General features: G+C 50.8%; 1 protein-coding gene across 1 annotated transcript in view; it reads right to left on the bottom strand.

The window, feature by feature from the left end:
- Window positions 1–314: 314 nt before the first annotated feature.
- Window positions 315–22,660, bottom strand: part of FLNB (filamin B) — a 144,130-nt gene continuing 121,784 nt past the window's right edge. The window contains 12 exon segments of the mRNA XM_039242456.1: window positions 315–2,016; window positions 3,002–3,205; window positions 4,178–4,396; window positions 9,335–9,511; window positions 10,441–10,573; window positions 14,573–14,688; window positions 15,704–15,841; window positions 16,402–16,668; window positions 19,456–19,578; window positions 19,685–19,837; window positions 21,145–21,348; window positions 21,631–21,789. Coding sequence (XP_039098387.1) covers window positions 1,829–2,016; window positions 3,002–3,205; window positions 4,178–4,396; window positions 9,335–9,511; window positions 10,441–10,573; window positions 14,573–14,688; window positions 15,704–15,841; window positions 16,402–16,668; window positions 19,456–19,578; window positions 19,685–19,837; window positions 21,145–21,348; window positions 21,631–21,789 — 2,081 coding nt within the window. The 3' untranslated portion in view covers window positions 315–1,828.

Genomic DNA, 22,660 nt, shown 5'->3' with positions numbered 1-22,660 from the left:
CTGGTTACGTGTCTGACTCTTGATCTTGGCTCAGGTCACGACCGCAGGGTACGTGAATTTGAGCCCTGCATCGGGCTCTGCGCTAACAGTGTGGAGCCTGTTTGGGATTCTCCCCCTTGCTCTCTCTAACCCTCCCCCTCCCCCTCCCCCACCTCCACGTGCCCAGTCTCTCAAAATAAATAAATAAACATTTACAAAAATGCATGTCAAAGCAACTCGCTGATCATGTGTCTTTTCGGCCAGGGGTTGGCGAGAGCTGGTCGGAGACTCAAACCATTGTTTCAGAAACACCACCCTCCAAGAACACCACCGGAGCCTGACAGAGCAAACATTTAATAAGTTATAAGACACAATTTACAGTCGGCTTTTGATTCCAGTTTCGCTTCCATGTCCCAGTTTACAAAACCTGTGGCCCCTTCACATCAGGCTTCGGGCTGCTCCGGTTTCTAATGGGAGGGCTACTGTCAACACCTGCCCCCAGCTGCTACATCCTGGTGACCGTCCCCCACCCCGCTAGGCACTCGTGACAACAGCGGCCACTTTCTTAGGATGGAGCACCAAATCAAGAGTCTGCCTGCCCAGACCCCACCCCCATCTGGGCCCTGAAGTCAGGCAGTGTTCCCCAAATGCTTTAACTTTAGTCCAAAACCAGCTCAGGTCTGCAGGAAGGGGTGCAACACGCTTTGCACCCCATCTTTGGAACTTTGCACCTCCACAATGCTTTCCAAACGCCTCAGATGATGTGGTCGGGGCCAAATGAATGCAAAGCCACCGAGAGCTATGTAGCTGTCCTATTTCTGCCCAACGGTGAATGACCACCCGGGGGCTACTGCTGTCCTTCCCACCTCCTCCGCAGAGGTCAGCAGGAGTTTTTCTCTTTCCGGTCAGTAATTATTTTCCAGAAGCGATCCCAGGGCTGACTGGAGGTGGGTGTGGAGTGAGTGCTCTGTCCCATGACAGGCCTCTGTGTATGAGGGCGCAGACACAGTGACCCACCTATGGTCACTTCGAACATGTTGGCAAGACTCATCGGACGGACCAATAGCTGGAGTGTGTGTTAACACAAACGCTGGTGCTGGTTAAAAACAGAAGGGATCTTTGGCGGGAGGGGCTGCTCGTCACTGCACCCTCGGACGCAGCCACTTCGGTGGCCTTAAAAGACAAAAGCAAAAACGTGGCTGCCAAGAGGGGCACCTGTTACAACTTTGCAGGGAAATAAATACTCAGCAGAATGAGAGGAGAGGCACCAGAAAGCACTGAGGCGGGTCCGCCACCACGTACTCACTGCCCTCTGCGAAGTGTAAAAAGGCCACGGATGCGCGGGGTGTGTGGGGAGAAGTGCTGAAACGATGGCATCTGCCTGAGAGCCTTTTATGTGATACGGGCCCTGGGAGAGATGAGGCTGGTTTTAAGTCATCTTCTTTGCTACACGACAGCCTAACCTAGGTTGCCTCTTGTCCCTCACCCTGCCCCACTAGGCTTGTTTCATTTTGTTTCGCAACCCGGCTGGCCAATTTCGTTTTCGAGAAATGTCAGTCCTGCAGGTGACCTGGGTCTGCCTGCAGGGGGTGATCCGTGCCACCAAGAGGTCCGATTTGAACCAAATGTACATGGAAATCTCAGCCCATTGAAGGAGTTTGCATTTCTTAAGAGTCCCCAACACGTCCCTAAGGAGTCAAGTCTAGGACTTATTTCTGAAGGCACTTTAGAACGGCAATGTTTTCAGGACCGGGGTTCAGACCCACAAACGGGCTGGAGAGAAACTTTGTATAAAACAAGCAACAAAAGCTACCATCAGAAGCCCTCCCAGGATTTGAGGAGACCCTGGTTAAGGCACTGTGACGTGGAAGGGGCTGCCGGGGATGTGTTCCTCTCCCCACTTCACAGCCAGAACATAATCCCCCTTCTCCTTGACCACGTATGTGACATTGTATTGTTGGTTGCCCACATGCTTCATGGAGACCTCTTCGCAGGGGGTGGTTGGTCCATGGACACCGATCAGCAGCATGTTGGAGCCTGGGAGGCAGAGAAAGGTGGTTACTCTGTAGGACGCATGACAGAAGGCAGAGGGAGGGGAGGGGATATGAGGACCAAAGGAAAGGTACCAGTGATGGTCTGTCGAGATTCTACAACGATGCTGGGGCCTTTGAGAGGTGGAATGGCGTGGCAATTATGAGCATAAACTTATAGAGCACGAAGGCATGGGTTCAAATCCTGCCCAGCCACTTCCTAGCTGGGTGAACTTGAGAGTGGAATTTTACCTGTCTCTGCCTTAGTGTGCCCATCTGTAAACAGGAGATGATGCCAGCACCTACCCCGTGGGCTTGTTGTGAGGTTTACAACAGTCAGATGTGAAGCCCTTAGCTTGCAGCAAGGGCTATAGAAGCAATGACTACTCTGATCTCATTTATTCTCATAAAAAAATTAAGGAAGGTGCCCTATTCCCATTTTAGACAAGAAGAAACTGACTTTTAAAGACTTCTAAACTTTCCCAAGATCACATGGCTAAATCTGGGGAGGGAGGGAGGGAAGGAAGGAAGGAAGGAAGGAAGAAAGGAAGGAAGGAAGGAAGGAAGGAAGGAAGGAAGGAAGGAAGGAAGGAAGGAAGGAAGGAAGGAAGGAGGAAGAAGTAGAGCCAAGTCTCCAGCCCAGATGTGCTAGATGCTGGAACCCAGGCAACTAACCACTGACACCCAAATAAATACCCAAGTTCAAACTGCATTTAAATCAATTATTGGCACAGAAGGGGCCAGGTTACTGATTCAGTCTGCCCATCTGTGATGTGGATAATGCCACCTTTCCTGTCTACCTTGAGAGCATTTGAAAGAATCAAGAGGCAACAGAGAGGAAAATCATTTAAAAATATTAAGTGCAGGAGAATGCGGTATGAACAAGGTTACTTGCAAGTGGCTGGGGGGCAGGGGTAGGTGGGCACTGCAGGGAAGACCAAGGTCAGCAGAGGGTACCCTGCCCCCACCCGTGGGCAGGACCAGCTACATACCCGCTTTGCTGCAGTCCACCAAGAAGGAGCTCTTCTGGCCCACAAAGGCCTTCGAGAGCCCTGCCCCCTTGGAGGTCACCTTGCTGGCATCTGAGGAGGCCTTGGGGATGGCGCTGTAGCAGGTCTCTGTGGATGACCTGGTCACCGACTCCACCAGAATGGATGAGGTCTCGTTGGCTGAGGCAGGGCTGACCAGACGCTGGCCTAGGACATGGGAGGGAGGAGTGAAGAGGTGAGAGCCCCAGGCAGAAGCCCCAGGAAAGTCCACGCACCCCAATAGCTGGATCCAAGAGCCACACACCCTCGCCTCACCCCAACACCTGAATCTATTCCCCACCTCACACCCATAGTGTCTTCCAAACCCCAGAAATCGCTCCCACATAGCCTCCTGCCACCCTGCAGCATTCACTTCTTTCCATTTATATAAAATACTCTGTGTATAAGTAATGTTACATGTCGGGGAGAAAATGTAACAAAATACCAGAAATGGTTCTCTTTGCACGTGAGGGGATGATTTTTCTATCTGAATCTTCTAATCTTTCTGCAATGAACCTATTCTACCCCTATAACAGTGAACCAAGTGGAGACATGTGGAAGAGATTTACCACCATATTTACGGTGATTACCTTGGGCCCTGGACCATGGGGTGGTTTTGACTGGCATTTTTTCTAGTGTTCTGAAGGAGCATATTTTTATAACTTTAATAAAACCTTCAATTATTTAAAAGTAAAGGTTAGATGGGGCACCTAGGTGGCTCAGTCGGTTAAGGGTCCAACTTTGGCTCAGGTCACAATCTCATGGCTCGTGAGTTTGAGCCCCACATCAGGCTCTATGCTGACAGCTCAGAGCCTGGAGTGTGCCTTGAATTCTGTGTCTCCTTCTCTCTCTCTCTGTGCCCCCCACGCTCACACCATCTTTCTCTCAAAAATAAACATTAAAAATAATTAAAAAGAAAAGGTTAGAAATAAGAGGATTTTTCAGGTCTTGATCTGAACAGATACATAAGATTTCAAATATGTAAATATTTCTTTTCCGTCAAAAACATTCAAGAGTCAAAGTTGGATTCAACATATCTAAAATTACCCACGGTTGCTAGCCTTAAGTAACTCTGTTGACAATCAGCCAAGAGAAGCTCCACCGGGAAAAAGGATAACTTCAAAGCTGTTTGGTTGTTACCTGTCACCTTGGCCTTGAAAGGACTGCCCACAATGTGGTTGGGCCCGCCATATTTGACACCAATCAGGTAGTTTCCAGGAGCCATGGGGGTGTACATGACTTTGTACCCTTCCGGGGTTTCCTGGCAATCCATTTTAACCTTGGACGGGCCTTCAATGGTGACAGATAACGTCCCTGGCCCTGCTCGGGTGGTGTTGATGAAGAATTCAGACTGGATACCTGGGAGAAAGGGAAAGGGAGTGTCTTGTTGATGGTTTGGAGGGATGAGGGGTGCGGCGCTTTCCCAGGGACACAGAAGCAGTGGCAGGAGCACACACAGGTTCCCTCCCAGAGTGGGGGGGTCGGGGGGCAGGCAAACCCGCCAGTAAAAGCTCTGAGCTCCTGACACAGAGGACCTCAGGCCCTGGGGGCGGCAACTCCCTTTCCAAGGCTGCAGCAAGAGTGTGGCTGACATTTCGCCCACCAGCGCCAACAGCCAGGACACCCTGCTCCCTCCTCTGGGCACGAGCGGTGGCTGGGAGCAAGAAGCCCGAGTCGTCCTTGAGGGCCTGAAGCGCTGTTTCAGCTGCCAGGGCCCAGCCCTGCCCCCAGCGGGTGGGGGATGCGTAGGCCGCCCTGACCTTTCCTTTCTCCTCTGAGCAGAGTTGGAGAAGCTGAGCAGGCCCCGCCTCTCCTTCTGCCCCAGCAGGATCCTTGCCCCAGACGCCACGCTGAAGACTGGGCCGGCTGCTAACGCTGAAGACTGGGCCGGCTGCTAGGATCTGCCAGCCCGCCACTTTGCCATGAATACCAGCAAAAGAACAGGGCTGAACAGCAGCTGCTGCTAACTGAGCAATATTTACACTGCTCAGGCTCCAGATCTCCTGCTAAGCATCATGTTAGGTGCCCAGTGATTCCTGTTTGACAAATGACAGGGGCTCAGGGAGGTTCAGGTGCCTGCCAGTCAGCCCTACAAACCAGTCTGGGTGGCTGCAGAGCCTCTTGCCTGGCTGGGGGACCTCCTGCACAGACATCCTGCCTTGTGGTGAAAGAAAAGTTGGGCCGACCAATGACCGTGCTGGCATTCCTGCCTGAACCCATGGCCCTGCAAAAGCCCCCACTCCTCCAGGCCCATTGCAGTCCGGAGAGGGAAGGAGGTGGTCGTGAGGGCTGCCTGCAACAGCGCCCTCTATGGGCCACCCCTGGTACAGCACCCTCGTGCGGGGCAGTGCTTTTTCCAGAGCCTGAGATGCCACCCCAGCTGGGAACTATTTTGGTTTAATTATAGCTCCTAAGCCAGAGAAAGAATTATTGTTCTGGCTATCAATAAAACAAAGGCGCTGCTATCATGCAAGCCCCAAACAAACCCAGCTGCTTCTGGAAGCTCCTGAGGCTCCTGTCCCAGGCGCTCCCCCCGCCCCCCGCCCCCCTCCACTATCTCAACCTTGTTTCTAAACCGTGCAGCCAAGAAGCATCTCATGCGGCAGCTGCCGAGGGACGAGGGACGCTGTGCGGAGAAGGGAGGGGTGGTGATCAACAAGGGGACAGCATTTCCAGGAAGTAGCTGCGAGGCGATGATAAGGAAAGCTATTTTTAAAGTAAAGATGAAAAGACCTGGCTGTAGTGAAGCCCTGCTGATCTTAACAAGTTGCTCCATTCCCGAGAAAGATCCATGAATTCTGGCTGTAAGGGCTCGGAAAGACAAGGGAGATGAGGCGGGCAAACGGAAATAAGGAATCACAGGGCAAGAGCCACCTGGAAAAAACACCCTATGGGGCAGGCGGGCGGGCGGGATCCCTTATTAATCCCATTTTACAAGAAGGAAGTGGAGGTTCAGTGAGGTCAAATCTCTTGCGCCAAGTCACATGGCTGGGGAACTGCAGATCTGGGATTTAAACACAAGATCTGCCCAGCCCGGGTGTCTGGGTGGCTCAGGCGGTTAGGCCTCCGACTTTGGTTCAGGTCATGATCTCGTGGTTCTTGAGTTCGAGCCCCATGTCAGGGCTGCAGAGCCTGCAGCCTGCTTCGGATTCTGTGTCTCCCTCACTCTCTGCCCCCTCCCCCATCTGCACTCTGTCTCACTCCCAAAAATTAAAAAAAAAAAAAGATCTGCCCAGCCTGGACCTAAGGCACTTGCCTGAGAGAAGTAGGAGAAAGAAAATCCACATGCAGGGGTCCCTCTGACCACTGCCTCCGGCTAGAACCAGTATGTACCCCAAACATCTCTGGGCATAGCAGTCCTCCCCGCAACCCCGCAGGTGCACAGCCAAGTCCCTGTGGGTTCAGTGCATGTTTATACTGCAGCCCTGCACCATCGTGGAGGTGGGCGAGGGGTCCAGGGAGGGAGGGGGCTTTTCTGTTCCACCTCGTGCACCCTGGCCATCTTGCAGCATTGCAGCAGGGAGAGGCTGCGCTCCCAGTCCAGAGTGTCTAGAACTCCCTGGTCTAACTCCTGACCTCTCAACTCCTGTGCAGCAGACAGTCCCACCCCTAATTCACCACATTCCCCTGCTCCCAAGCCTGCAGAATGGGCCATTTAAAGCTCAAGCCAAGAGATACAGCAGGCCCACCCATAGCAACACAGGGAGTTTGCTTTATTCTGCAGGTCAGGACGCCAGGCCCTCCAGCAGCCAAGCACAGATACCTTTTCATTCCCTGCACACTACAGCTGTGTCGTCTCAGGATGGATATTTGGGAAAAGGCTTGGGAGCGGGAGGGCTAGAAAAACAAGACGCCCTCCCCTTGACAAGAGCAATATTTACACAGCGTTCGAAACAGGCCTGCTCTGTGCCTCTCCCTCCTGGCCGGAGTCTCCCTGCAAGCCGGCCCCTTCTCAGCGGCATCCAGCACTTGCAAAGCACAGCCCCAAACCCAAGCTCCCGAGAAAGCATGCGAACAGTGAAGAGGAAGCAGGAGAGGCCCGAGCGCAGCAGGTGTGACCCAGCAGGAGGGTGAGGCGGCTGCTGGCAGCTCAGGAGACCCCCGTGGCTGCTGTGGGGCCTGGACCAAGGCGTGCATGGTTCCAAATGCCAGGAGGACCTCACGTGGTCTTTAATGGCGTGTGGCTGGCCGGGGACCACGTGCCTGCACTACTGCCTGGGAACCATTCCAGGGCGGCTGGGAGAACGGGGGTCCTGGGTGAGATACCCCACAAACTGGGCCACAGGTGCACTCACTACCTCTGGGCAAGCCAGCCACTGAGAGAGGCAGCAAAGCAGAGGGGTTAAGGGTTTGAGTCAGGGACCTGGACTGATTCCTGGTCCTGTGCTCTCTCAGCTAAGTAAGCTTGGGGAGTGACTCAACCTTTCTGAGCCTCACTTTCCCCATCTGTAAAATGGAATGGCCTCGGGTGAAGTGTTACCTTGCCTCCTATAAAGGGCACGCTGCTGGCCCAGAGTTCAGTGTGGAGGCAGCCTGGATGGGCCTGGAGAGTCCAGAAGCACTTACACCACCCCTGTAGGTGGTTTTGCTGAGGCCACTGCTTTGACCAGAGTCCTGGGGCGGCATGCCAGCCTGTCAGTCACTCCTGCGCCTGGGCAGGGCCCCTCGGCCACTTAGGACACTGGCTCCCTCGGGCTGGATGCCAGGTAACCGCAGCCACTCATCCCATCGCCCAGTGGGAGGCGGGTCTGCTCTATCCCACTCACTGCATCAGGGGAAGCTAGATGAAAATGCATACACACGAGGGACTCGAGGCCGGGACTGGGCTGCCATCGAAAGGCCCAAAGTAACACCCAGCACAGGAGCACCTGGTGGCTCCAGTCGGTTAAGTGTTCAACTTCGGCTCAGGTCATGATCTCATGGTTCTTGAGTTCAAACTGCATCAGGCTCTCTGCCATCAGCACAGAGCCTGCTTCAGGTCCTCTGTCCCCACCTCTGTCTGCCCCTCCCCTGTTCACACACTTTATCTCAAAAACAAAAACATAAAAAAAAAAAGTAACACCCAGTGCAAACTGTCCCAGTGAGTCCATGCCGAGGGACGTGCCCTGCAAAGAAGTGTGACTGCACACGCTCCCCACGCTGGCGCTCTGTACCAGTGACCCACCCAATGCCCACCTCTATCTTCACCGTGTGAACACTGGCTGCAGCCGTTACAAGGTGGGTGGATCTGTGCTCTGACACAGAAAGTTCTTTAAGATGTCAAGTGAGGGGTGCCTGGGTGGCTCAGTCAATAAAGATAGTGTCCAATTTCAGCTTGGGTCGCAATCTCACAGTACACAGGTTCAAGCCTCACACTGGGCTCTGTGCTGACAGCTCGGAGCCTGGAGCCTGCTTCAGATTCTGTGTCTCCCTCGCTTTCTGCCCCTCCCCTGCTCGCACTCTGACTCTCTCTCTCTCTAAGATAAATACACATTAAAAAACAAAAGATATCAGGTGAAAAACGTTGTATAACAATACGTGCCATAAGATTATTTCTGTAAAATAAAAGCAAAACTATATGCTGCTTTCTTAACAAATGAACTAGCTAAGCAACCAAGCGACCAAGCATGAGGACGTCAGAAGGCCCTCCCCTGAACTGCCAGTGGTGTTTCCTTTTGGGTCTACATGGAGGGAGGAACAAGCAAGGAGATGGAGGCAGTTTCGTTTCTCTATGTCCTAGCTGCCTGTCCCTTTCACAGTCAAATGTGTCCCATCCATGGCAAAGACTAAAAACAGGCTGTAACAAGCCCCCAAAGCTCTAGAACTCTGCCACCATCTTTTCTCCTTCTCTGTTAGGACCAGAAATTAAAAGGAGGAGGCCGTGACAGGTCCTGGTGGTGATTCCAGGTTGCTTCTGGGAGCCCAGGGACTGCATGATGGAGCCGGTGGGTAGGAGACCTCCCAGGAGGCTGTTACCCGCACTGAGTTCTGTGCAGGCAAAGAAATCCTCAAAAGGAAAAGATGGGGCGCTGTATTCCTTCATGATCAGTGTCCGGGCCCAGAAGTCAAGGCAGGAGGCCAAGGAAGAGATGGGCGAAGCAGAGCAGACAGTAACGAGGAGTGACAATGCGGTCATCGAGCCCTCGCTCCGGACTGATCGTGGGTCAAACCACATGTCCCAAAACAAGCCTGGAGAGCAAGAGCTCCCAAGTGCACATTGGTGTGGAGGCCTCCCCTGGGGAGGCCGTGGAGAAGGCTTCCTGAAGCTCCTGGCCCTGCCCCCGAGCTGGTGCGGCGGAGGCGGAGGCGCAGGCTTACCTGTGGTGCCCCCCTCGAGCCCTGCGCCATAGGCGGACACGAGTGCAGGGTTGCCCGCTTGTCCCGGCTCCCCGACACGCACTTTGAAGGGGCTTCCAACCACGTGGCTCCCGTTGAACTTGACGTCGATCGTGTGGATGCCATTCTCGTGGGGGATGAAGCGAACGGCATACTTATCTAGGAGAGCGAGCAAAGCACAGGGTAAAGTCGAGGACGCGACACCACCACGCTGGGTGAGGGCGAGGGACGGGAGGCCGGCCTGAGATGGCGAGTTTTAAATCAGTAATAAGACAACAGCTCTGCTGGAAGCCTGGCACCAGTATGTTGGATTTCAAAACCAGAGGGGGCGCTATCTGCGTCCCACGTCAACCCTTTGGGAAATGCATCCAAATCCAAATCTCCAATTCTAGGTCTCATCCTCTCTGACGCCTGTCTCGGGAGATCACTTTCTTTATGAAAAACTCACTTCTCACAAAGTTTCTCTATTTGGCCACTTGAAGGGGAAAACATTGGTTCCAACCAGCACGAATGCTTCTGAATTAAGCTCTAAGCTAGCAAGCCTCTCACATTTAATACATGTTCTCTGGCAAAACGGCTCATTAAAGTTCATTATGTCAGAGAATTCTGCACATCAAGGGAGTGGGAAGGAAAATCTTATGCTATTAAGCATCCTAGAGACTCAGATTCTTTGAAATATAAATTTAGGGATGAACATCAATGAACTTTTCCCTCAGAGTAAAGTGAGATCAAAGGGTACTTATTCATGTTATAAGGTCAGCAACATAATAAAAATCTGTAAGGTTTTGTTACAATAGGAGAAAAAAATCACAATGAATGTAATGTGAAAGGAATCTGAAAAACAACAGAATATAAAGCAGTATTTGTTTAAAAAAGAAAAAAAAGGCAGACTAGCTCCCAAAGTGTCTCCCTGTCCCTGGAAATGTTTATTCCCTGACTGTAAACAGTGCCTGGCAACGAGAGCAGAAGGGGACGCGAAGGCCGCTGGCCTCGGTGAGGCTCCTGAGCCCTCCACTGGGGCTGGGGCGCGTCAGAACCGTCCCTCGCGGAGACGCCGGTGTGGACCTCGCACCCCACCTCCGGCTTACCTGGCTCTAGCTCAGACACGTGGCACTCCTCCACGGCTCCCGAGGGGCTGTGCACCTTGGCATCGATCTTGCCTTTTGCCCCATTCAACCTTATAGCAAAGGAGGCTGGCTGGTTAACTTTTAATCCCGATTCCTGAGAATTTAATACATTAAACAGGTTACGGCCCTTGGCGTTCCTGCTCAGTGGCACATACTGACCCAACCTGGGACTCCAGGGCACAGTTCTCATGCGAATAGGCCCAGAGGGTTATCCTTATAACACGTGATGACGGAAGAGCAGATGGCGTGTTGCACACTTGTGGTTTTAAACAGAAGACAGCAGAGGCACATGGCGGGCTGGTCTAGCACCTTGATTTGGGCTGGAAGGAATGGTTACTTGATTTGGAGCCTTAGCCATCCTGGTAATAAAACTATCGTTTTTGCATCCCAAACAAGACCTGGACAACCAGAAAGGCCAGTGTCTTCCAGGTCCAAAAGGAAACCCCATTCTCTCTTTTTCTTAGATTGAATTATTTTCAGAGAGAGAGAGAGAGAGAGAGAGAGAGAAGGTGTGAGCGCGAACATGCACACAAATGGGGGAGGGGCAGAGAGAGGAGAGAGAGAGAGAGAGAAAGAATCCCAAGCAGGCTCCACACTACCCATTCAGAGTCTGAACTCACGAAAGGTGAGATCATGACCTGAGCCAAAGTCAAACATTTAATCGACTGAGCCACCCAGGTACCATAACGGCCCCCTTTTAAGAGGAGCCCGGCAGCTGACAAACCATGTATTCACTAACACAAACAAAGTCTTATATCATTGCTATTTTTTATCTCAAGGGTAGGAATGGAGACAATGTTTAACAAATTTGTAAAGGACTATACATGGTTAAGAATCAGCAGGACTTGGGGTGGCTACCATTTCCTAGCTATGTAAGTAAGTTGTTTAACCTTTGAGTCTCAGTTTTCTCATCTGTAAAATGGGCACAATAACCAAATCTATACCAGAGAGCTGCTGTGAGGATGAAATAAAGTTATGCATTCGAAGCACTCAGCACAGGGCCTGACTTGTACACAGAAAGGCTCAGAAAGGTCAGCTTATCATTAAATATTAAGCATTTAGAAGTTGTTTATATCCTACTAAAAACACAACAGGGAAAAGGATAGCTTTCACTCTTCACTGGGTAAGTTTCACCCTCCACACTCTGCCCTGGAAACTATAGCCTCTTCTGGGAGGAAAAGATCAGAGGTCTAGATGATTAAAATATAGATACAGATTTCTTAAGTAGGCTCCACACCCAGTGCAGCGCCCAGTGTGGGGCTTGAACTCAAAACCCTACCATCAAGACCTGAGCTGAGATCAAGAGTCACACGCTCAACTGACTGAGCCACCCAGGTGCCCCAGATGCTTAAGATATTTTAAGATTGGCCAGTCCTGAACTACAAAATTGTACAAGTTAGCAGTTTTGATGTAAACTTGATTGGAGAGCCACTCCTCACTGTGTGATTGAAGAACTTTGCGGGGGGAGGTCTTGTTAAAATGCAGATTCTGATCCAGTGGGTCTGGGGGTCTGAGGAGAGCCTGAGATTCTGAGATATTTTTTTTAAGGGGAAAGAGAGAGAGGGAGGGAGGGAGGGAGGGAGGGAGAGAGAGAGAGAGAGAGAGAGAGAGAGAGAGAGAGAGAGAGAGAGAAAGAGAATACAAGGTGGGGAGGAGCAGAGAGAGGGAGAGAGGATCCCAAGCAGGCTCCTCGCTGTTAGCACAGAGCCTGACTTGGGGCTCGAGTTCACGAATCATGAGATCATGACCTGAGCAGAAATCAAGAGCTGGATGCTTTATTGACTGAGCCACCCAGGTGCCCCCAGAGCAGCTTTTAAAAAATAAGACTGCTGAATGGTACCATTTGTCTTTTCTTTTTTCATAACTGCCTTTTTTTTAAAGTTTATTTATTTTGAGAGAGAGAGAGAGAGAGGAAGAGAGAGGATCTCAAGCAGGCTCCTTGCTATTAGCACAGAGCCCAATGCGGAGCTTGAACTCACAAATGGTGAGATCATGACCTGAGCTGAAATCAAGAGTCAGACATTTAACGTACGGAGCCACCCAGGTGCCTCGAGATTCTAGGATTTTAATAAATTCCCAGGCGATACCTGAGGCTCCTGTCCCAAGACCTCATCTCTGTAACAAGGCACTGATTTGGCAGTCACTAGCCACGTGTGACTATGTATTTTTACATGTAAATCAATTAAATTAGATAAAATTAAAGATTTGTTCCTTAGTTTCACTAGCAACATTTCAAGTGCTCGACAGCCACATGTGGCCAGTGGCTACCACGCCGCACAGAAGAGACGTGAGACATTTCCATTGTTCTAGAACATACTATCACACTGTGCCGTGCTAGAGGTTACAGACTGGGGAGCGAGGACCACACACAAAATGAAGGAATCTTTGGGCACCAGATTGCCCCCATCTCATCACCCCCTCCTCCACAAAATGCCAGCCGACTCCAGTTTTCTAAGAAGTCTTGAAGTGAGACAAAACAATACATGCCTCTCTTTTCTTAACCAGCACCAGATGTCAGCGTGCGGGCCTCCAGCAAATCTCTGATAAATAATTTACATATCGCTCAGCACCAAGTGACCCGAGAGAAACAGGACAAGCTGATGCTCATCTCTTCTACTGTAGCAGCTGGTTACAAATGCTTGCTTGATGGATACACGGCCTTCTGCACACGTATTCAAATATTTATGACCCGACTATGTTGACAGCACTCTACAGAAAAGTTTTCAAGAGAGAGAAGATTTCTCCAAAACAGGTTTCGGGGAAAGAACCATGCACCTTACCTGAATCCACTTGCCGCTAAATCCTCAAGAGGGAGATAAACACCTCAGAAGATCTGAAAGAAATCTTCGAGATGCATGAAGGCAGTTCTTTGCCCTCAACAAAGGCTGGGTTTATCTCCCTCCATAGGTTTTAGTTAAGTCGGCCACAAAAGGAACTTCTGTTAAGAAGCCTTTAAATGAAACACAAGAAAAACATCTACGCCACAGCGACCAGTCAGCGCCCTTGCTCGGCTCCAGCTGAGGCCTCTTCAATCTGTGGATTGTGACCCTTGTTTGGGGTTCAGTCTGGGCTCCCTGCTATTTGGAACAACCAGCAATGCTGATTCTCCTTAGGGTAAGGTTAGAATCATTGGAACTGGTGACATCCAGTGATATCACCAATCTGAGATCCAGGACTGGGTATTCACTCAGTGTTTTTAAGAACTGGGGGTAGCTGAAGGCTAGTTAGAAAACCCCTTAACCAGAAATCAGATTTGGGGATTCTGGTGTTATCCCACAATCAAATTACTCCTGATTCACACACCTTGTTATTTTCAAGATGCGCCTTGCATCTTGAGCAAAGACCCAAAGGCATCTCTAGTGGTTCTTAGTTTGGTTGCCGGCTCTAATGCAACCTTGAGTTCAATAGCCTATCTAAGACAGTAACCATGTGCCACAGTGCCAGAGTGGGGGCTAAGGAGACCACCATTAAAACTACAGGTTCTGGAACTACAGAGACCTCACTCTGCCTCGTATTAGCTGGCTTCTGGTAGCCATAACCCATCTATACCTCGGTTTTTCCAACTTTAAAATGGGGTCAAGAGAAAGCTACCGACCAGGCTGTTGCAAGGATTTAATGAGATAATACTGATAAAGTTCTTACATAGTGCCTTGCACACTTATTAATAAATCATCATACTAAAAGCAATCACAATTGACTTACTTGAGGAAAAGGAAGCCCAAAATCGTAGGCAAAACGTCAACGGACTGTTAGTCTTGTGTTCGTTCTATCTGAAAGCCCTCCTTATCCCTTAACCAATGATTAACAGGCCTCCTTTGTTTCTCTTGAATAAGTATTTAAAAAACAAACTTGTTCGCCAACGTTGAGGTGTTTTGTTGACCATGGCTCTGTGTTCACTCACCCCAACGGTCTCCTGTCCTAAATGTGGGGGTGGGGGCTGCCTCCGCCATGGGAAATCTCCCCTGTAAGTGGGTAGCATGTGTGATCCAACCGGGATGGGGCCCTTGACTGAGGGGATTGAAGCGGCCTCTGGAGCCCAGGGTTTCGCTGATCAGCCTGTGGCCAATGAGATGGATGCTTCCTTGTGTCTCACCTGAAGGCTCAGAACAGTGAGGCGGCGGGCGTCGTCGGATGGCGCGATGACTGGCACCAGGTAGGGACTTTCAGGGATGTGCTCATCATTGAACTTGATGGACACCTCGTAGTTACCTGTGGGGACAGGAAAGTCCCATCATTTCAGAGATTCTGGGAAGGTGGCTCCGGAGCAGTATCTCGCTTCTTTGCTAGGCCTGAAATGTCTTCCAAGGCACCCTACCCTCCTCCATGGCCACGGCTGGTCGGTTGAGGGCAGGTCACCTGGCCGAGGCTGAGCCAATAGGATGCTCTTAGTTGGGCAAGGGCAGAGATCCTTAACCTGGGTCCACAGGGTCTCTGCAATGGCCTGTGTATAGAGCTCAGAAGACCCATGAAACTTGAATGGGGAAAAAATTATCTCTTCACTTTCACTAACCTCGATGTGAAATGTAGCATTTCTTTTCTTTAGAAATGTCAACAAGAAACCATGGCACATTAGAAGTACTTGTGACTTTGTCACCAGCAAAGATCACAGATATTTTTATATCAATTTACAGTTTTGCATACACCCTGACACATCATTTGCACTTACCACTACTTTGAAATTACAGTAATTAATAGCCCATCACCAAATCCTATGATTTCATGTATTTATGAAGATGAGCATCTATTGCTATGTTAGACATTTCCTTGAAGATTTTGATAACTGTGTTTTAGTACAATCGATTTCCTTTATAATCCAATGTATTTTATTCTAAATGTTTTAAAACACTATCCTGAGCACAGTCCCCATGGGCTTTATGCCCAAAGGGATCCACGGCACACAAAAAGCCAGGAGCTGCTGCTCAGGGGAGCTCAGATGGTGAGGCCACTCTTCCAACAGCCAGAGGCCAAGGATGGGCGGAGAAGGCTGGTCAGTGGGAAGAACAACATGGCTGAATGAAAGCAGGAGGCAGAGGGGCCAACGGAGAAGAACAAGAGATGAAAATTCCTGCCCCTTTGAGGCCTGACATGATTTCTAGGAGGTGCTCCCATGTACCCACACAGATAAATTCCTCTTTTCATTGAGCTACCTTGATAGGCTTCTGTTCCTTACAATCTAACAGTCCCCCAACAAGGAAAATGCCTCAGCTGGCCCTTGATTACATACCAGGCTCCTGGGCAATATAGGACACACCGCATGATCCATTTTTATGGTCATCAAACGTAATCTCGGCCTTACTGGGGCCCTCGACGGCAATGGACAACCCTCCAGCACCTGCTTCCCGGGTCCAGATGCTGAACTCAGCTGAGACAAAGAAACACCTGGTTAGTGACTGGGTTACCTTTGCTGCCTTCTTCTTTAACCCCAAGCAGCCCCTAAGGGAAGGAATCATTGATGTTTCCCAAGTACCACCCAGGAGAACATTAAGTTCATAAGAAATGAGACATCTCTGAACACACCGAGTAAGGCAGAAAAAGAGTAGAATGTTCTGTTTTTGTCCCTATAGCTCTTCCCGCCAGCAACCACCACTACAACCGGTTTTGTAGAAGTCTAGTGTGTTCCACCGAATGTTAGTGCTGAAGGATGTCTACGAAGAGCTTCGTTAGTCGGCTCCCCCCTTAGATGCTCACATGCAGTCATCCGAGGAGCACCCCCACCGTGAGAAACGTGTTTGGCTTTGGGTAAGCAAGCCATTCCCAAACACATTTAACCACAGAGGCCTCGTTTTAAAGAATGCCCCTTCATAACCACCATCAGGATCACATATACCGAGTCTTTCTCTGGAACAGGGTGAAGGGTGTGGGGTGCTGACACCCCCAGGCCCCGGTCTTCTCCCCGAGTAAAAAGCCTGCTCAAATGCTCACCTGGGACCCCTGCTTCTCCTCTCTCCAGGCCGGGGCCTCCCGCGCGGACCTTGTGGGCGCCCCCCTCGCCGAGTGGCCCCACTGTGAACTGGAAGGGGCTGCCGGTTACGTGCTGGCCGCGGTACTTGACACTGACCGTGTGAACGCCCATCTCCTGGGGCACAAACCGGACGCAGTGCGAGTTCTTCCCCATGGACACAATCTCTGCCTCGGTCACGCGGCCAGAGGGACTGGTGACATGGGCCGACATGTCACTGCTGTTGATTTCTGAAAGGAGGCAGGAGTTTGGGGGGGTGGAGAGAGCAGGGTTAGGGCGAAGGACCAATGTAGAGCAGGGCATGCAGGACAAGCAGCAGAGGCTGGCAAGGCGGGTGCAGCCCAGGGATGTGGGGTGCTCAGGCTTTCTCCCCTTCAGCCAGGATACCTACCCTCCTGTCTCCCTCAAATCCCGGGAGGCGGTGACCAGCATGGAGACAGTTGGGCCCCACCGGCCACCCAATGCAAAGAACATTCTAGGGACAGTGACACTTTTTGCCCCACCAAGTACTTTTACAGTCCACCTGGCTGGAGCTATCTCCACACAGCAGTTTCAAACCAGAGTCTGGGGCTGATAGTTACAGCAGGTAAGTAAAAACTACAATAGCTCAGATGTTTCTAAGCCGAAGGTGATATGTGGCCATCTAGCATGCTTATAGGGGCTCTTCTCCATAGGTAGGTAAGTGTAGAAAATTCCCATCACCCCGTACTTTCAAGAAGCTTTGGCGTCTCTTTTAGGCAACAAGACAAAAATGCATTTAGAGAAAAAAGGTGAACACCTGTTGGTCACAACGGCAAAGGGAAACCATGCGTGAGCAAAGCTTGGAGCAAATCAGATACGAGAGGCCGTGCTTTCAGAAAAGTGATGTCTCAGGTCACCAACACTGGAAGCAGACTGTGTCTGCTGCCCCGACACGTGCTCATGCCATGCCAGTGACTGTGCCTGCACTGACGTGGTGGAGACAGGTGCCCCGCATGCCGGGCGACCAAGTAATGCCATCACCTAGAGCCGCATGAAGCTGCGCTCACCAGCCCTACACCATCTGGGCTGAGCAGCCATGACTTTGAGTCCTGAGGACAGAGAAAGGGAGGCGGGTTGAGGAGAGGGTCAGCCCACATGGCCTGGGTCCGGAGGATGTCCGGAAGCGGGTGAGCCGTCCTCTGACTGACAACAGGGGACCATGTAGGTCATGAGGGAGAAAGTGAGTCTCATCCAGAGTCATCTGGTCCCAAGGAGCTGACCAGAGTAAGAGGGGCCGAGAGCCAGAGAGACTTTAGAGAAAGAGTAAGTGACCCCACTAGTTCTTCAGGAAACAAACAGGCAAAGGGAAAAGGCAGATGATTGGCACAATGGGTAAAGCAAATGGAAACACAGTCCATGTCCCTCGTGACCCAATAAATGAAACTGGAAACTGGGCCCCTTATTTTCCACCGGATTGGTCAATGTGGGAACCAAACACAGTGCCCAGTGCTGGTGGGGGAGTGGATAAACGGGTACTGATCCTTTTTCTGGAGGGCAGTCTGCCAAGGTGTAGCAGTATTTGAAACACAGTAGTCCCACCCTGGGATGTCCATCAACAAGAGCACACGGTGGAGAACATTCCAGACTGCCAATTGTTGGAATCCAGGGATGGATTGGGACGCCTGGGTGGCTCAGTTGGTTAAGCATCCGACTTTGGCTCAGGTCATGATCTCATGGTTCATGGGTTCAAGCCCCACATTTGGCTCTGTTCTGAATGCTTGCTCAGAGCCTGGAGCCTACTTCAGATTCTGTATCTCCTTCTCTCTCTGTCCCTCCCCGCTCATGCTCTGTCTCACTCTATCTCTCAAAAATAACTAAATGTAAAATTAAAAATTAAAAAAAAAAAAAGGAATCCAGGGATGGAAAAGAGTGTACTTGGAATAGGACTATACGATGAAGGATGATGCATGTGGACATGGAATGGAATCTTATGGAGTCATTAAAAATATGGAAGTATCTTTTTTTGACGTGGAAAGATGCCCACAATACAGTGTGTAACAAGGACACAAGTGTGATCTGAAACTGACCCCACGTGTTCATGAGACTGGAGGCAATCAGGGTCCAGCTCTGGGCCTCAGATGTGAGCTTTGACCTTCCTGGCTGTTGGGGGAGGATGCGACACTTACTTTCCCCATTTTTGAACACCTGCACTTTTCATGATCACGAGGCAACAGCTCTTTTAAATAAGCGATCCTGTGTGGACACTGTAGGAATGAGGCTTTCCCCACATTCTCATGTGACCGACGGTGCATCTGCCCAGGGAGAACCCACCACCTACCAATGACTGCTCAGAAGGCAGGGTACGTAGATACGGGACATGTTAGGGAAGAGGGGAAATGCAGTGCAGGATGAACAACTGCCTCTCCAGATCACGACATGAGCCTCGTCTAGAAGACTATCTAGATTTTCGGTCCCCACAGAGTCTGTCCAACAGCAGAGCATGTGGCACCTCTGGGCAGAGGACCCTCAGAATCTGCAGTCACAGTGATGTGTCTTTCTAGAAGGAAGTCCGGGCCACATTCAGACAGACCGAAGTGTCCGTTCACACAGTTCATGGCCAAAAGGCTGAGTGTGGGCCACCCACCCAGTCTCCACTCTCATTTTAGGGATGGGAGAGATGAACTGAACACTGGAAGGATTCCAATGGGCTGACACTTCTGAAATACTTCCAAATACTGGCATCAGCCGATCCAAGTCTCTCACTGACGTGACTCCTTTCAGCAGATAATAAATTTAAGTCTAAAAGCTTATTTAACTTCCCCCCATATGACATAAGAAAGCTATTTTCATTTGGAAGAATAAAAAGGTAGCAGGGAAGCAGATTTTTTCCTTGGGTAGGGCTCTGTGAAAATAGTATTAAAAATATAAATAAATACATTACTTACCTATTTACTTAAAAATAGCCACCCATAGAGGACTTAGTATGTTCTAGGCGATGCCTGGATGTGGCTTCCAGTAGCACCCACCACCCTGACCCCTAAGCAACTCATGCTCACCTGGGATTTTCAAGTTCAGGTCACAGATGCTTCCGACAGTGGCGACAGACGGGGCCCGACTGGTTCGGGTGATGCTCTCCTTGACTCTTCCCTCGCCGCTGATCTTCACAGTAAATGGGCTCCCTGCAAGAACCGAGAAGACCCTTGTGAGCAGCCCAGACAGGCAGAGCCACAGCACTTACAGAAAACCTAAGTGTGAGACGGGGAGGGCAGAGGGCACCAGACGCACCGGGCACGTGCTCATCAGCAAACTTGGTGGAGACGATGTAAACCCCAGGCACAGTGGGGAAGTAGGAGACCTTGCAGGTGCCATCTTCCAGGTCCTCTGTCTGGATGTCCACTTTGCTGGGGCCTTCCACAGCCAAGGATATGCCACCATAACCTGCAACACCATGGCCCAGAGCTGACGGAACTGCAGCTCGCTGGGGGCAGGGATGGGGGCGTGGGGGGCTCGATGCACGCAGAAAGGACATCAGGCTCTAGAAAAGCAAACTGCTATTTCCAGATGGCGGAAAGGCAGTAACACAGGCAGCCCCAGACAGAGGAGCAGGTTAAAGCTCTGAGAAACCCTGTGGTGAAAAACCCTGCTGAGTGTGGCTTTGACCACAGAACTCTTTTCTCAAGGATACCCATTTTATTTTTAAATTTTATTTAGAGAGAGAGAGAGTGCGCGAGTGAGGGAGAGGGGTAGGTAGCAGGGAGAGAGAAATCAAGAGTGAGAGAGAGTGAGCAAGAAAGAGAGAGAGCGAGAGACAGACAGAGAGAGAATCTTAAATAAGCTCCATGCTCAGTACAGAGCCTGACATGGGGCTTGAGCCCACGACCCTGGGATCATGATCTGAGCTGAAACCAAGTGTCTGATGCTCAACTAGCTTGGCACCCAGCACCCCTCAAGGATATCTTTTAATATCCCACAGAGTACTTGTCCCACAGAACCCACTTGGGAAGCCACTCTGGCCATATGCCTTCAGGAACAGCATATATTAATCACTGGTTGTATGCCTGACAACTAGAATTTTTAAACTGCCCCTAAGGTGCCTCAGATGTCCAGCCAGGGAACCACTAAGATGGCAGATCTGAAGATTTAACGACCTAAAGAATCAATAGGGAGCATCAGCTCACCAGGACCAGAAAGTCTCTAGCCCTCTCCTATGGGGGACTGTGACTTTGACTAGAAGTCACCAATATGGCCATCACTCAAGAAGGCAGAGGATGAAGACACTGTTATGTGGCATAGTTTGGAGAGGCCCAACCTAATCCAAACCATTTTAAAGAGGAAACAGGAAGAGATTCTGTATTTCCACGAAAGCACCACTCAGCTGACACACTCTTGGCCAGCTGGGCCAACCTCCTTTGCTTGGGCTGAGTCTAGGGGACCCTGGAAAGCTGCAGATAATGGCGGGAGTACACATAATGACAGAGAGATCTGTGAACTGTTTGGACTCTGGATTCAAATGCCGGAAGCAGATGGGCTGTTAAATTCTAAAGCCTGTTTCTTTATCTAGAAAATGCATATAATTCCTACTTCACTGAGGCTCATGGGCGTAAATGATAATGCACACAGAAGGCCTACAGCTGGAGGGATGCTAAGAAAGAAAAGGAAGGTGGATGATGGAAAGATCAAGCAGCCTGAGCAAAAAGATCGTTCCCGCGAGCTCTGGGCCTTTCCTTGGGAGTGTCTGCACATACCCGCATCCCTTGTGTCCACGATGAACTCAGACATTTCAAAAGTCTGGCCCTCTGACAGGCCACGGCCGTAGACCTTGGCTCTGCGTGCGTCACCGATCTCGGACTGGACCACCATGATGGACACGGGGCTGTTGGCCACGTGGTTGCCGTTCTTCTTGATGCTGACCAGGTGCTCACCCACCTCCCGAGGGATGAAGGAGATGCCTGTGCCAGAGCACAGCTTAGGGTTTGTAAGGTGGGAGAGCAGGACGGAGGGAGGAAGCGGGAGGGAGACACACCCACAGGAAGGGAAACAGGGCCTCCCTCCTGACTCGCCAGCATCCAAGAGCGTGGTCGACATCACCATGCAGTCGCACTCAGACTGTTATCATGTGGGACCCAGAAGGGTTACCACCTCCTGCCCTAATGTGCTGCCAGCTCCCCAGGACAGGGCGGGGGAATGCCCGCCCCCCACCCAGCTCCGGCCGGAAGGCAGCCTGGGCTCACCGATGTGGTTGTTGGGCAGCCTCTTCAGGAGACAGGGCTCGTCGCGGCCAGATGGGGCCTTAATGCTGGCCGTCAGGGTGCTCAGGTCGGTCTCGCTGATGTCAAGCAGGAAGTCGGCGGCAGAGCCCAGCTTCACCTGAGAGCACCGTCTGCTGTCATCTGGGAAACAGCCCCCCCCAGGTGCGGCTCTTGTTACATGTGGTCTCCCCAGCTCTCTGGAGCCCTCACTCCACATGCCATTCACAGATGATCCGGTGAGAATGAATTACCCAAAGTTAACTGAAAAGACCTGCCTTGAACAAGGAGCAGACCTAACCAACAATGAATGACTGCTGAGCATGTCTGGTTAAAGGGAACCAGCAGGCACTGGAGACTTGAGGCTTCTCGGAGCCGCTTTTTAAAGGAGTCTTTGCCAGTGGGAGGCACCTGTCACCTGTCTGCCATTGCCTTGGGCATTCCTCAGGTGAGCACTCTGCATCTCCTACACAAGACTGCTGACTGCCTAGGGGCACCTGGGTGGCTCAGTCGGCTAAGCGTCCGACTTCGGCTCAGGTCATGATTTCATGGTTCGTGGGTTCGAGCCCCGCGTCAGGCTCTGTGCTGACAGCCAGCTCGGAGCCTGGAGCCTGCTTCAGATTCTGTGTCTCCCTCTCTCTCTGACCCTCCCCTGCTCATGCTGTGTGTGTCTCTCTCTCACAAATAAATTAAAAACATTAAAAAAATTAAAAAAAAAAAAAAAAAAGACTGCTGACTGCTTAATAGGTGTAAACACCGCAGGGACAAGAACCTCGCTTTTTGTATCTACTTTTTAACCCACTGATAGTGTGATATGAACACAACCAGCACAATAGACATTAGGAGTGTGGGCTTTGAGCTGTCATCATCAAGACAGTATGGTATTGGCACAAAAACAGACACATAGACCAATGGAACAGAATTGAGAACTCAGAAGTGGACCCAAAAGTATACAGCCAACTGATCTTTGACAAAGCAGGAAAGAATATCCAATGGAAAAAAGACAGCCTTTTTA

Source organism: Hyaena hyaena, unplaced genomic scaffold (assembly GCF_003009895.1).
Source record: "Hyaena hyaena isolate Hyena2069 unplaced genomic scaffold, ASM300989v1 scaffold_212, whole genome shotgun sequence".
NCBI lineage: Eukaryota > Metazoa > Chordata > Mammalia > Carnivora > Hyaenidae > Hyaena > Hyaena hyaena.
This window is presented reverse-complemented; position numbering and strand designations above follow the sequence as displayed.